Source organism: Lycium ferocissimum, chromosome 3 (genome assembly GCF_029784015.1).
Source record: "Lycium ferocissimum isolate CSIRO_LF1 chromosome 3, AGI_CSIRO_Lferr_CH_V1, whole genome shotgun sequence".
Taxonomy (NCBI): Eukaryota; Viridiplantae; Streptophyta; class Magnoliopsida; order Solanales; family Solanaceae; genus Lycium; species Lycium ferocissimum.
This window is the reverse complement of record NC_081344.1, coordinates 269,888-284,427: the sequence shown is the minus strand read 5'-3', so window position 1 is coordinate 284,427 and position 14,540 is coordinate 269,888. Positions and strand designations below refer to the sequence as shown.

Genomic DNA, 14,540 nt, shown 5'->3' with positions numbered 1-14,540 from the left:
ATTGTTTGATGTTTGTCATCTTGAACATGCAGTAATATTCGCATCACTATAAGAATTTATCAAATAACATATAATTTGAATTGTTTTCAAAATTAAAAAGTTATCAATTTTTTTTGAAGTTGACCAAAAAAGAAATAGAACCAACTAGAACATCAAAAGTGCGAGTATTATTTAATGGAGTAACATGGACGAGTACTTTTTTTAATTTAGTCAATTAATACTACAATAGCTGTTTACGGGAAAAATAATTAATACTACAATAAATTTTTTAAAAATCCTTTTAAATATGAACCAAGCCAAATAGTCTGCATAACTAATTATTCACAATAAAGGAAAAGAGTTGGAAAAAATTATAGTCAAGAGTTGTTTGACTCCCAAATAGGTCAACCCACGTATAAATTGGGACGGGAGAGTATTATTTAGTCATTGTTTAATGGAGCAAAATGTAGGATTTTTTATTTTTTTATTTAGTCAATTAAAACTACGATAAATTAAAAAGGAATCCTTCTAAATAAGAACCAAACCAGGATCGTTAAATAACCATCTTCCCCAAGAACTAATGTATAATTAAACAAAAATACAAGGAAATTACTTATTTGGACAAAGTGCACGTACAAAAACAATATGACACACATCTTCTGTAAATAATGTTTACTCCCAGTGTTTCAAGTGATCCTAATTGATTGGACACAGAATTTGAAAAATAAAACGACAAAGCTTTTGATCTTTGTCATCTTGAGCATGCACTAATATTTGCATGGCTATAAAAGAATTATCATTAAGAATACTTTCGAAATTAAAAAGTTATTACCATCATCCCAATTTATGTGATACTTTTCGTTTTTTTAGAGTCGATTTAACTAAATTTTGAAGTTAAACTGGACTAGATTAACTCAATATTTTAAGATTAAAATTTGTATATTGGAAAACTACATTAAAAGTATAAGTTATAACTTTTCTTATATCAATTTGATGAAAAATACATCTTAAAAATTAATTAAAATTCATAAAATTTGAATTTCGAGAAGCGAAAATATCACATAAGTTCCAATAGAGGACGTATCATTTTTCTTAAATTTGACTAAAAATGAAATAGAACCATCTAGACATAAGACGTAGGAGAATTACTTAGTCATCGTTTAATGGAGTAACATGTAGGAGTACTTTTTTTATTTATTAAGTCAATTAATTAAAACAACAATTTTTTTATTTTAAAAAAACCTGCTAATTAGAAGCAAACCAGGATCGTTAAATAACCACCTTCCCCCTTCTCAGATTTCATTTTCTTCTTCTTTATCTTGGCTTCCCCTCCACTCTCTCTCTCTCTCTGTTCTCCAAACCACGTAGGACATATGGAGAGTAAGCCACAACAACAAAAAAAAATATATAAAATAATACGTATTTAAAATTAAAAAAAAAATATAATTGAGTACATACAAAATTCCATATAAACATCAAACATCAAACGAATTTTCATTTCAAAACAAAGATTGTCTGTAATGGCGGCAAGAACAAGAATCGTTAGATCACTTAGCAATCTAACACGTAAACCAAAGTTGCAGGTTCTTGTAAATGGAAGCCACGTGTCGTCATTTTCAACGGCTGCCGCTGCCGTGTCTCAGGTGGAAGAAGCGCCGTCATCTGGAATATTATTTGGGTTAGTGAAAGAGTATGAAGAATATAGAAGGGGTTTGTATGGTGGACTTACACATAAAGCTCTTCTTGTTGATGCTGTTGGTACCCTTGTTATTCCTTCTCAGCCCATGGCTCAGGTTTGTCAATATATATATATATTTTTTTTCATGTAATGCTTAGATTTGTTGATGGATTTTTTATACCAATTTCTAGTTTTTGGTCTCTTTTTTTGAATTTGTTGATCATATGTTTAAGTTCTGCATTTTCAGCAGCTATATGCTCAGTTTCTTGATTTTACTTTTTTTTTTTTTCCCTTTTCCTAATTTGTTTCCACAATTTTGGTACTACTCCCTCTATCTTTCGTTTCCCGACATTGAAACTGATGCGCTCTGACAAAACCAACATGTATTTTTGCACTAAATTGATATGAGAAAAGTTGTAACTTATACTGTAATACTTCTTAGGTAGTTTTTAAGTATATAAATTGTGTTATTTTAAAATATTGAGTTAATCTAATACAATTTAGCTTCAAATTTTAGTCAAATTGGCTCTCGAAAAATGAAAAGTATCACATAAATTGGGACGGAGGTGTAGTACTTTTTTGCTGTATGTTTTTTTCTTTTCCTTTTCAAAAGTTTAGTACTTTTTTGCTGTGTTCATGTTATGTGCTGTTTATTGTTTTGGGTAACTACAAATTAAATGCTTATGTCTAAAGTGAATAATTTATCTTTCTGCTTTTATTATATCTATACTATTGTAGTAATGTTTCTGGATCTACTAATGTTGAAATTGAACAACTGCAAATATTATCTTTTTGTGTTTTTTTGAACATTTGTTAATGTATTTCGATACACGTTTCAAGTTTTTAGTCTTTTATTATAAATTTGTTGATCATATGTTTAAGTTCTGCATTTTCTGCAGCTATATGCTCAGTTTCTTGATTTTACCTTTTGAACATCTGTTTAAGTTTGAGTTTATGGGTTCTGTATAATTTATTTATCATATGAAGTGAATTTTTAAATACAAATAAAGGATCTGAGGCAAGATTATTGCTTCTACCGAACCCGTAGACAGGCTTGTAGCTTCGCAAGCTCTGCATTTTCTGCACCCCTATGTTCAGTTTCTTGATTTTTCTTTTTCTAGTTTGTGTCCAAAGTTTAGTACTTTTTGCTGTCTTCATATTATGTGGTGTTTATTGTTTTGGAGAACTACAAATGAAATGCCTATCTCTAAAGTGAACAATTTATCTTTCTGCTTTTAGTTCTGATGAAAAATTTATTAAATGTAACAATTTTTCTGGATCTGCTAATGTTGAAAATTGAGACAATACAAACACCACTATCCATTATTTTTCTGCTTGTAGTATATTGTGTTCAATTTGTTCTGTTTATGATGAAAAAATTATCAAATAAAGGATATTTTCTGGATCTAATGGTGAGGGTTGCAGAACCAGAAAAGCAGCTAGTAACTATTTTTCTTTCTGCTTGTAGTATCTCTAATGTTCTCTCTCTCTTATTGAAGCACTTTTCAAAGTAAAAATTTTTCTTGATCCGCTGTTTACGGCTACCACATAGAGGCGGAACCAAAATTTCAACTTGAGTTTTGCATTTTATAACGATAACTTAAGTGCTCATAGCTGGATTCTAAATTTAATGTGTACATATTTAACAAACTTTTTACCACAAATGCATTTTTGGAGCAAAAGCTACTAGGTTCGGCTGAACCCACATCTGGGCTTCTACCTTCTCCCCTACTTACACACCCTGTATCTCATTCCGCGAAGTTGTGTTTGAATATCTTGGTTAAATTTTAGATCTTTTGGTGCTCTTCTCTGTGTGTAGATGAGTATACACATATATATATATATTTTGCATTATCCCGACTCTTTCGTTATGGGCAGAGCAAAAGCAAGATATTGACCCCTTTACATGACTTCTTAAAGATATTGATGTCACTTTTATGGGCTTCTCTCCGTTTATTCTGTTTGTCCCTTTATATTCTGTTTGTACTTGTTCACAATATTTTAACCATATTGGATTGGATGTTGTAGATTTACAGGCAAATTGGTGAGAAGTATGGGGTGGATTATTCTGAAGCTGAGATATTGAAAAGATACAGATGGGCTTATGAGCAACCTTGGGGTAGATCTAGGCTCAGGTGTCTTGTTCTGAACCACCTTTTTTTTTGGGTTACAAAAAATATTAACCGGTTAGCTGTAATTTGTATGTGTAGTAACTTGCTTCCATGTTGAAAATATTTTGTTTCTTGAACCTTTTGAAAAGAACACCATCAATCACTACTTATCATGCTCTACTTAAATTAATTGTTGTTTAGTACTTTTCATTCATACGCATTATGTTTTTCGTTAAATTCTTTTTCTGGAAGATTATGTTTCTCCTGGATGGAGAAATGCTATTTGCAAAGTTTTTATTTATTTTACTGTTTACAAAATAATCAGAGTGGTTTTTAAGTCATAGTAAGTTGAAGTATGATACAAGAGGAATGCTGTTCTTTCTTTCACTTTGTCATTTTTTCTGCTTTGAAATGGATAATCATTAAAAACTAAGTTAAGAATTGATTGGTATAGCGACAGAGGAGATAAAAACAAAAAATTACAGACAAAAAGAATAAAAGAAAGTTCGTCTGGCTTGAGAATAAAAGATACTGTACTTGGTCTAATATTGGCTTGTTTTGAGAAAAGGGATTAACTTTGAGAAAAGGAAAATTTAATCCCTTTTTCTTTATCAAAAAGGGATTAACTTTCTTTTTTTCCTTGCTTTTGATTGTTGTGAGAAACTGGCTTAGCTTGGCTGCTAAAGAAATCCATTTCTTTTGTTTTGATCGTTGTCTTTCTCTTGTTCATAGGATTCTAGGTTCAGTGTCAGCTTGAATAGTTTGCTCTTAAACTTTTGTGCTTCCTGAAGCATGTTGATCCTCATTGTCCAGATATTCAATAATTTTATATTGTAATCTGTTCCCTTGTGTGATTGTCTAGTTGTGTAATAATATATTGTCTGAGCTCTATTTTTGCTCGACAAACTTGAATACAATTGTGAACGCAGTTTTTGGTTTCTTAAAAGGCCAAAAACATGTTTCTGGTTAAATTAGGACTTCTAGAGAACTATGCCTTTCAAACATATTCTCTGCTCTCATTCAACGATCAACATTCATAGGCAAATACACACCGGATATTATAATTTTTTAACAGTTCATGAGCAGATGTTGACATCTGAATAATTTGATATCATGCAAGTTATTGTTATAATGGTGATGACCTTTAGATCATCTTTGATATTTAGTAAATTTCTCTTGTCCGCAAGAGATAAAATAGGGGAATTCTTAATGATATAGTCTGTGTCTTGCAGATATGTTAATGACGGAAGGCCATTTTGGCAACATATAGTTAGTTCTTCGACTGGCTGTTCTGATTCTCAGTACTTTGAGGAGCTGTATAACTACTATACTACAGAAAAGGTTGGCTCACTTTGAGATAGTGTACTATTTCTGTTTACAGCAAATTGGTTTAATTCTTCCAGTTCATTAATAAGAATATACTTAAATTTACTTTCATTCATCAATAGGCCTGGCATCTTTGCGATCCAAATGCGGAGAAGGTTTTCCAGGCCCTTAGAAATGCAGGAGTAAAGTTGGCTGTAGTGTCGAATTTTGACACCCGATTGAGACCAGTGTTGAGGGCTCTGAACTGTGATCATTGGTTTGATGCCGTTGCAGTTTCAGCTGAGGTAATGTGTTTTGTTGCCTTTCCTTTTGATTCCTTAGTGATCCAACAACTAGGGGTTAGCCCATTAAAACATGACCCGCCCAATCTGTTCAAGCTTAGGCGGGTCATTGACCCGCCCATTTAAGTCCAACCAATTTCTGCCCATCTAAAATTTAGCCCAAATTGACCCATAAAAACCTTGTCAAAATATTTTCAAGAGGACATTTTTTTATTTGATGTGGTATGACCCACTTTTTAGCCCATTTTATCCCAATTCATTTCAACCCTAGTAACGTTTGCTTTATTAACTCAGCCCATTTTTCGCTTTATTAACTCAGCCCATTTTGACCCGCCCATGTGACACACCTACCAACAACTGATTTTCTTTTTGGCTTTTAACAGGTAGAAGCAGAGAAGCCTAATCCAACAATATTTCTAAAAGCTTTTGAGTTACTAGGAGTAAATCCAGATGATGCTGTTCATGTAGGCGATGATCGTAGAAATGACATTTGGGGTGCTAGAGATGCAGGTTGCGATGCCTGGCTGTGGGGAAGTGACATTAACTCTTTCAAAGAGGTAACTGATTTATTCGCCTTTCCAAATATACAACAAATATTCACTATTGTGTATCAAAAATGTATATTTATGTATATCATAGTAGTATACAAAAAATATACACTTGCTGGGCAGCTATTTGTGTCAATTTCTCTTTAATTTTTCCATAGCTTTGCTTTATTGATCCTGATTCACTAGAATACTTTTGCCTGAAAATGTTGCGTGACAATGTTATTTGTCTCGTGCAGGTTGCTCAAAGAATAGGAGTCGAGGTCTGAAGGGTAATATTAGTAGATGCGTTCGATGTGTGAAAAGCCACTTCTTGTGTAGAAATCTCCTCATAGTCCCATGTATGTATATATTGTGCTTTTGTAATCAGTATGAGAGATATCACCAAGGCCTTTGTTGGTGGCAATGTTAGAGCGTGAATAAACGGGCTGTAGAATTGTGGTTTCTCAATGCCATATTTTAGCTTCCTCTTTTTGTATGTTGGAGTATGGTGTTGGTTTTACCTAGTCATGCATATTGTTTCTGTTTGATGTACGCAAGTGTCCCTTTTTCAGGCCACCATCTAGATTTTTGTCCCTTTTTTCAAAGTTGCGCAAATAACCATTGAGAAATTAACCTTCAGGATAGCACTTATATTGCTCAAACTTGTAGACAAGACATTACATTGTCATCTAACGTCGCAAAAACTTACAAATTAAGATTTTCAAATTGCTGAAAAAGAAATTTTTAGAGCATGGTCCAAAAAGTTCATAAGTTGCAAGAGAAACAAAAAGTGGGTCATTTACTGACCTGAAAAGGGACAAGCTGCGAAAATTTCACTTTGGTTCCTCAGTGAAACTCAAGAGATCAGATAAACAACCATTCAAATAAAAAATGGCCCCTCTGAGATGAAAAGAAAATGTGTGTATATGCTTTCTTAAACAAACATATTAGAGTTACTAGGCAATTATAGAAAATAGAATTATGAAAAAAAAAAAAAATGAAAACTTGTACCGACTAAAATTTGGGTCCATCACTTCTTCATCCTGTTCTTTTTCACCCTCTTTATTCTTGGCCTCTTCTTGTTCTTTCCTTTTTGTGTTAAGAAAATCAATCAATTCTTTAACTGAAACATCAACTTCATCTTCTTTCATCAGCTGCCCCGCCATCTCTGCCAGTGTCACCGCTGTTTTTCCAATCAATTCCTCGATTTCTTCAAACAATAATCCAGATAATGTTATCAGTATACAACATTAAAAAAGTTACCTGGTCAATGCACGGTCGAGTTTTTGTGTGATTTGTTGTGAAAATTATAATTCTTTGAGAAGCTCGACCATAAATTTTTCACTAAGGGTATTTAAAATATAATGAAGTAAAACACACGAGGAAACCAAGGGAATTCAAAATCTACTATATACGTAAAAATTAATCTTGACCATACTAAATAACAGCTTAGCGACGGATGAGTTATGTAGCTAAACAATAGAATCCGTCGCTAATCTTGTTTAGCGACATTATCAAAAAAATTGTAAACTACGAGCAATTTAGCAATGAAGTTTCGAATGAAAGACAGATACCTTGTTTCCTTCCATATCTAACGAATGTTAAACTGGAAAGAATAGATGAACATTCAAAGGGTTTGTTTGGTAAGAACGATGAAAATTCAAAGGGTTTGTTTGGTAAGAACGATGAAACAAGGAAGAAAATGAGGGGGAATGTTCTAGGCTTATTCAAATCAGATCAATAAAAGCTTTGGGCTAAATTGAATTGGGCCAACATGCACAGATGCAAAGGAAACAAGGCCCATTATGTTTAATGCTGCACACAAGCCCATAGAGACTCATCCACCTTGAAGAAATTGATCTTAACCATTCATTATTTACTAGAGTACACTTGTAAATATATCAAAGGCTATAGAAAAGTTAGTTACATGAAAAACAAATAGAATAGGGACACATGTACAAAATATTTCTTGATCAACAATTCTAGTTTGTGTATAAATAGATGAACAGTGAAGGCAAAAAAACACAGAAAATTTTCCAATCTTGTTTCAATTTAATTTTTGCAATTTTAATTTTCTGTCTGATTTATTTTACTGTCTTTTATGGTATCAGAGCTGAACGAAACTCCTAATTTAATGGGAACTCAGTCAGCTACTGCCATCACTGGAAATACTGGATCCTCTTCCATGGATTCCAGTAATTCTCTTTATCTTCACCCCTCTGATTCTCCTCGAAGTTCTCTTGTGAATTCCATCTTTGAGGGAAGAGGTAATGCAGGCTGGAAAAGGTCTGTGTTGATTGCCCTTTCAGCTAAAAATAAGACCAATTTTATTGATGGCACCTCTAAACAACCAGATTCTGCATCTCCAGACTATAAACTCTGGAATAGATGCAATGACACGGTCACATCTTGGTTGCATCGTCTTTTGACAGGCTTAGGTTGTCCACCGGATCTTCCAATTCCGATTCACTTAGATAGTCAATTCACGATTCATATAGCAAAGAATCTAATGTTCCACGAGCGTACTAAGCACGTGGAATTGGATTGTCATTTTGTCCAACAACAATTTGTTACCGGACTCATTTCACTCGTATGTTGTTTAGCCTTCATAGCTATCGATTTATTTACCAAAGCTTTGAATGGACCTTCTCATCACGAATACTCTCCAAGTCAGATTTTACGAACCCCTCCAACTTGCGCAGCGGGGGCGGGGGGGGGGGTGTTCCGGAAAAAAGCAAATGAACATTCAAAGGGTTTGTTTTGTAAGAACGATGAAAATTCAAAGGGTTTGTTTAGTAAGAACGATGAAAACAAGGAAGAAAATGAGGGGGAATGTTCTAGGCTTATTCAAATCAGATCAATAAAAGCTTTGGGCTCAACTGAATTGGGCCAACACGCACTGGACTCATTAGCACGCACAAATGCAAAGGAAACAAGGCCCATTATGTTTAATGCTGCACACAAGCCCATAGAGACACATCCACTTTGAAGAAATTGATCTCAACCATTCATTATTTACTAGAGTACACTTGTAAATTTATCAAAGCCTATAGAAAAGTTAGTTACATGAAAAACAAATAGAATAGGGACACATGTACAAAATATTTCTTGATCAACAATTCTAGTTTGTGTATAAATAGATGAACAGTGAAGGGAATAAGAACACAGAAAATTTTCCAATCTTGTTTCAATTTAATTTCCGCTATTTTAATTTTCTGTCTGATTTATTTTACTGTCTTTTAACGAATAAGGATAATAATAGGCAGCCTTTCTGTTTGCTCAAGTTTTCTTGCAAATCAATTGTACAATCAATATCGTCCACAACCCAAAATAGAATTATTAGCAGTAGCCAACAGCAACCGCCGCAAATCCGAATTCTTCTTTATGGTCGTTAGGTCCAAATTATATATATCAAAGTCTAAATAATTAGCGATAGCTGCAATTAAACTAGATTTCCCAGTCCCTAGAGGACCATATAATAAATACCCTCTTTTCCATGCTTTTCCCACTTTCCTCTAATACTCTTTCCTTTGTACAAATCTGTCCAAATCCTTCAAAATCTTATGTTTTTGCTCTGTGTCCATTGCTTATGTCTCAAATGTGGTTGGATGATCAAGATTCACGGGCATCCACATTCCACTTAGATTATGCATCTTGTCACGATCCACAGTGTGAATCTTGAGTGTCCTACTTTCGTGTTTACGCAATTTTGTCTCTTTTATAACGTGGGGCAAGTAAGATTTCAGGACAAAATCCTTGTTCTTACGATGAAACGTTAGCTCGAATGATCTAACCTCGTTATCACGACTATACATAGTTCTTATTGATGATCCCATGCGTTCATGACATACCCAAACCCACTTGTACTTTTGACCATCGTAAAAGTCAACAACTTCTTCTTTACGTTCCATGCTAACGTTGAAATTTTTCTCCTTGACCGGTTTGATAACTTTGAAGCGATGAGTGTTTGTTGGGGAGATTTTGGTGCCTAAGTAAATTTTGGCAGCTTTGTATGCTTCGTTAACATCTAGGCCATCGAATTCATCAATCACCATAGTCAACTGATTCGAGAATTTGTTGAAAAAAATCCTTACACTGACGATGGTATAATGTTGTAATTCCAATGGGAGAATTCACGGCCTACTGAATGGACCAATATGGCTGTTGCAGCAACAGAGCCAACCGTGCCTATTTTTAGATCTTTTTGTTGGGTGTGTGAACAAAGTATCACATTGGTAGATGAAAAGAAAAAAGAGCTACTTATAAGGAGTTGGGATACCTTAATGATGTGAGGCCTTTTGAAAAGCCGTATATGCGGAATTAGCTTGGCCTCTTCATTGGAGTAATATCACATTGTGTGTATTCTCTTGGAATAATATTGGAATGTTAAGAGTATCTCTTTGGACTTCTTTTTTTAGTCCCAACAAATTTGCTCCTCTCGAGCCAATGACCCAGTTATGGTAATGAGAAAGAGCTATTTATAAGGAGTTGGGATACTCTTAATGATGTGAAGCCTTTTGAGGAAAACCGTGCGGGCTTGGCCCCAAAGCGGACAATATCACGTCATTAATGAGGAATGGTAAGATAAAGTATCTTTGTAATTTACCGATTAGCATCCCCAACACTTTGCTCAGGCCATGTTTGATTTTTTCGAGGAAGACATGTTTCTCGTTAACTTGTTGATGCAGGTAACTTGTCTTATTTTTAGTGCATAGTAGTTTTTTGATTTAGTTGGTATATTTATAATCGGAACGCCAAGTATTCTTGGAGTCAAAGTAAAGTGTCTTGGAGTCTTTGAACACAAGAGTAGAAGCATTGAAGTTATTGCCAGAGAAATTGCCTATATGTGTGCTATGAGAGCTCCTGCTAGAATGCAATTGCTGGTGCAATTTTGGCACATATAACTGTGATTATATGATGTTTGTAGTGAAATAGTGGTCCGTCTGTCTGGTAGGAGAGATTGACTAGAACTACCTCTAGGAGGTATGTTAGTTAATTTCCCTCTTTATGTCTCTGTGTTACTGGTTTCTCTAGAGAATAGCTCACTGTGGTAGTGTAGCTAAAGCTTTGTACTGTACATTTGGTGATTAATAAAATTGCTAGTTACCAAAAATAGTGTCTTGGAGTCAAAGAATGGGAGTATTTTCTTTTTATTCTTACTGTTTACTTGAGGACCAAGAACTTTCCTCGATAAATATGGGCCTTCTTCCTTCAATTGAATTATCCCACGTTTTGTAATAGAGCGTTTGTATATGTCGTAGAATTAGTATTGAAAATACTTCGAGTGAACCTCTTCATTGGAGTAATAATTATGAGGTATTCTCTTGGAATATATTTGGAATTAATTAGAGTTTCTATCTCTAATTTTGTGCCTTCTTTTGTGTGCCGATGTCCAATTGTTATAGCTAGTAAATTTGCTCCTCTCAGGTCACATTGACGAACCTCGTTAAATAGTGTGCTTTCCTTTAACATGTTAATGTCATTATAACATAATTGGCTAATTTTCCCGATCATAAAGAAAGTTCTATTCATAAACGTTTTATTAATGCTTCCCTAAACTAAATCAGTATTCATGAACCAATAATAGAAATAAACTCAACTTGATTTCGGGAAAACAATAATCACGATCTAATGGATTCTGTTTTCTGAGTTACAGTAACTTAAGGAGCCGTTTGTGCATCAAATTTGTCTCCTTTTTTTTTTTTTTTTCCAATGTTGTTTTTCAAAACATTGTTTGGTTATGCATTGAATTGATTTTTTGAAGACGAGTTTATCAACTTTGAAAAAATTGGTAGTTTTTTCCACACTAAAAAAAAAAACAATTTTTTCAAGTAAACTTCAAATATCATATTTTTTATGTCGAAATGCCTATTTAATCTAGACATATAGTTATTTTTCAAAATAAAAAACAATGATAAAATAAATTTAAACTTTGCTCCTTTCTACTCATTTTCTTCCTCCTCATCAACCTTGGCCTCTTCATGTTCTTTCTTCTTCGTATGAAGAAAATCAATCAAGCCATTAAGTGCGATGTTAACTTCATCTTCCTTCATCAGCCGATAATTTTTAAAATCCACCACAGCTGGCGTCACAACCGTAGTTCCGATTAAATTCTCAATTTCTTCAAAAAGTTGATGATATGTTATCCCAAGGTAATTGGAAGCAAGAAGCCTAAAGCCACAGGGAGTGCAATATGCCATGTGAATGTGCACATCCATTCGTCCAGGTCGCAACAATGTAGGATCGAGCTTTTCAACGTGATTTGTTGTGAAGATTATGATTCTTTCGTCTCCACAGCTCGACCATAATCCATCAATGAAGTTCAGCAAACCAGACAATGTCACCTATATATAATAATAAAAGACAGAACAAAAACATGTGGACATTTAGTATGACTTTTCATTTGGGTGCAAACGAAGTCTCATATTGGTTGTGACAGCTGAGATACATATAAGATAGAGGAATGCTCTAAAATGGTGTAAGAAATATTGAAAATCATCGCGAGAGCTGGGCGAAAGTGATGTCGTATCATGTTAGTGTGAGTGTCCATGGACCGGATTAGGACCTAACAAATTGGTATCAGAGTATGGATAGTTCAACCGAGTGTGACGATCATAGAGATGGCAAATGGTATGGAAGCGAGTTGGTTAGACACTTGGATGGGGTGGAGAGAATATAAAAGGAAGCCTTTTAGCTTGATGGTGAATTTTAGTGACCATAAGAAAAATACTTGGACAACGTGAATTACACATAATTGTCGCTAGATAAGACTGTCAATCTTGGTGATAGGTTGGCCCATAAATCTTAGTGACGAGCCATGTTGTACTAGGTTTGAGGGGCTTGTCAATATTCCATGACGAACTATGTGGAACTAAGTTTGAGGAAAAAATATATCATGGTGCGAACAAATCCGTTTTTGATAGTTAAGAAAAATAATGTGAACTTGACCCGAGGCGAATGATGACATTATACTAAATTAGAAAATGTAAAAAAGATAAAGACACTAACCTTGCTTTCTTCCTTGTGAGAGTCATTTGAAGGAGCCGCTGCACGACTAGACAACTTTTCTTGCAAATCAATAGTAGCATCAATATCCTCCACCACCAAAATGGACTTATTGGCGGTTGCCACCAGCAACCGCCTTAGGTCCGTGTTCTTCTTTCACCTCTGTCAACTCCAAATCATATATATCAAAATTTAAGTAATTCGCCATAACTGCAATCAAACTCGATTCGGCTGTCCCCGGAGGACCATACAACAAATACCCTCTTTTCCACGCTTTCCCAACTTTTCTATAATACTCTTTCCTCTTCACAAATCTATCTAAATCCTTCACAATCTTATCCTTTTGCTCTGTGTCCATTGCTAATGTCTCAAATGTCGCCGGATGATCAAGATTCACCGGTGTCCACACAGAACTTAAGTCATTCATATTCTCATAATCCATAGTGTGGATCTTGAGTGTCCTAGTTTCGAGTTTTTGCAATTTCGCCTCGTTCATAATGTAAGGCAAGTAACATTCGAGGACAAAGTCCTTGCTTTTTCGATGAAACGTGAGTTCATAGGACCTAACCTCGGATCTCAAAGTGGAGTTCATGTCACGCGGATTATAAAAATAATCGTGTGATGTTTGAATTTGTTTACATGCCCAAATCCACTTGAATTTATGACCCTTATAATAGTCAGTGACTTCCTCATTTCTTTCCATGCTCATATTGAAATTCTTTTCCTTCTCAGGTTTGCTTATTTTGAAACGATGAGTGTCAGGAGAGAGCTTGGAGCCTAAGTAAATTTGGGCTGATTCGTAAAATTCGTTGCTCACCATGCCATCAAATTCGTCAATCACCATAGTTAGCTGATTCGAGAATTTAATAAAGATGTTTCTCAGGCCGAAAAAAAAGATAATCTTGAACTTCTGGTGGGAGGTTATGTGCAACCATGGTGCAGCAGCAGAGCCAATTGCTGATATTACAGTTTTGGCAATTGCTATTTTTGATTAAGCAGAATCAGACATGCTTTTTTTAAGAATTTGGGATTTGGGTTATTAGGAGATTGATCAAGATTATAGATAATTTTGATTGTTGATAACTCCCTCTTTCTCCTGTTCTGATTTTTATAAGATGGGACTAGAATCTTGAAATGCACTTAATGGATGATTAGAACTGTGCTTTTCGTTTTTGACAAGTAATTAGGAACGTGCTAATTAATGAAATGATGAAGGAAAGAAGATTATACAGCCACAAAAAGATTGAAGAACGAATAGAAAAACACAAAAATTTATTCCTAATGGTGTTTTGTTTATTGCAAATTATTCTGTTAGGAGCTTCCATTGAACTTCTTAAGGTGGAAATGCTTTATACCAGATCCCGGATGTGAATTCTTCGAAATATTAAAATATTACTACATTTTGCTAGTCACATGTCTATCTTTATAATTTAAGTGTAGCATAAGATGCAATTCCTTTTAACATCTTAAATTATAAAAGATCATATAGAAGTTTACAAGATAATTTTGTTTGTTTTTTCATGTGATCAAAGGCAGTAGTGTCTGAGGAATTATGAAAGTTTCGCTCATTTTAGATTTGCAGGTGTTAGAACATACACTATCAGAAGAAAACCAGAGTTTGGGAAATAGTACT

The 14,540-nt window shown here is 34.3% G+C and overlaps 1 protein-coding gene and 2 pseudogenes across 2 annotated transcripts; 1 reads left to right on the top strand and 2 right to left on the bottom strand.

Moving 5' to 3' along the window:
• Positions 1-1,304: 1,304 nt before the first annotated feature.
• On the top strand, positions 1,305-6,388 carry LOC132049089 (uncharacterized). Of its 2 annotated transcripts, none has more exons than XM_059439750.1 (6): positions 1,305-1,772; positions 3,686-3,792; positions 5,001-5,109; positions 5,217-5,378; positions 5,759-5,932; positions 6,160-6,388. In XM_059439750.1, the coding sequence occupies exons 1-6, from the start codon at positions 1,500-1,502 to the stop codon at positions 6,187-6,189; spliced, it is 855 nt and encodes a 284-aa protein (XP_059295733.1). In that variant the 5' UTR covers positions 1,305-1,499; the 3' UTR covers positions 6,190-6,388. The 2 variants fall into 2 exon arrangements, with proteins under 2 accessions (XP_059295733.1, XP_059295734.1); XM_059439751.1 differs by lacking the exon at positions 1,305-1,772 and adding an exon at positions 2,511-3,099.
• A 2,743-nt stretch (positions 6,389-9,131) lies between these two features.
• On the bottom strand, positions 9,132-10,518 carry LOC132050715 (protein HYPER-SENSITIVITY-RELATED 4-like; annotated as a pseudogene).
• A 775-nt stretch (positions 10,519-11,293) lies between these two features.
• LOC132050796 (protein HYPER-SENSITIVITY-RELATED 4-like) lies at positions 11,294-13,916 on the bottom strand (annotated as a pseudogene).
• Between the last annotated feature and the right edge of the window lie 624 nt (positions 13,917-14,540).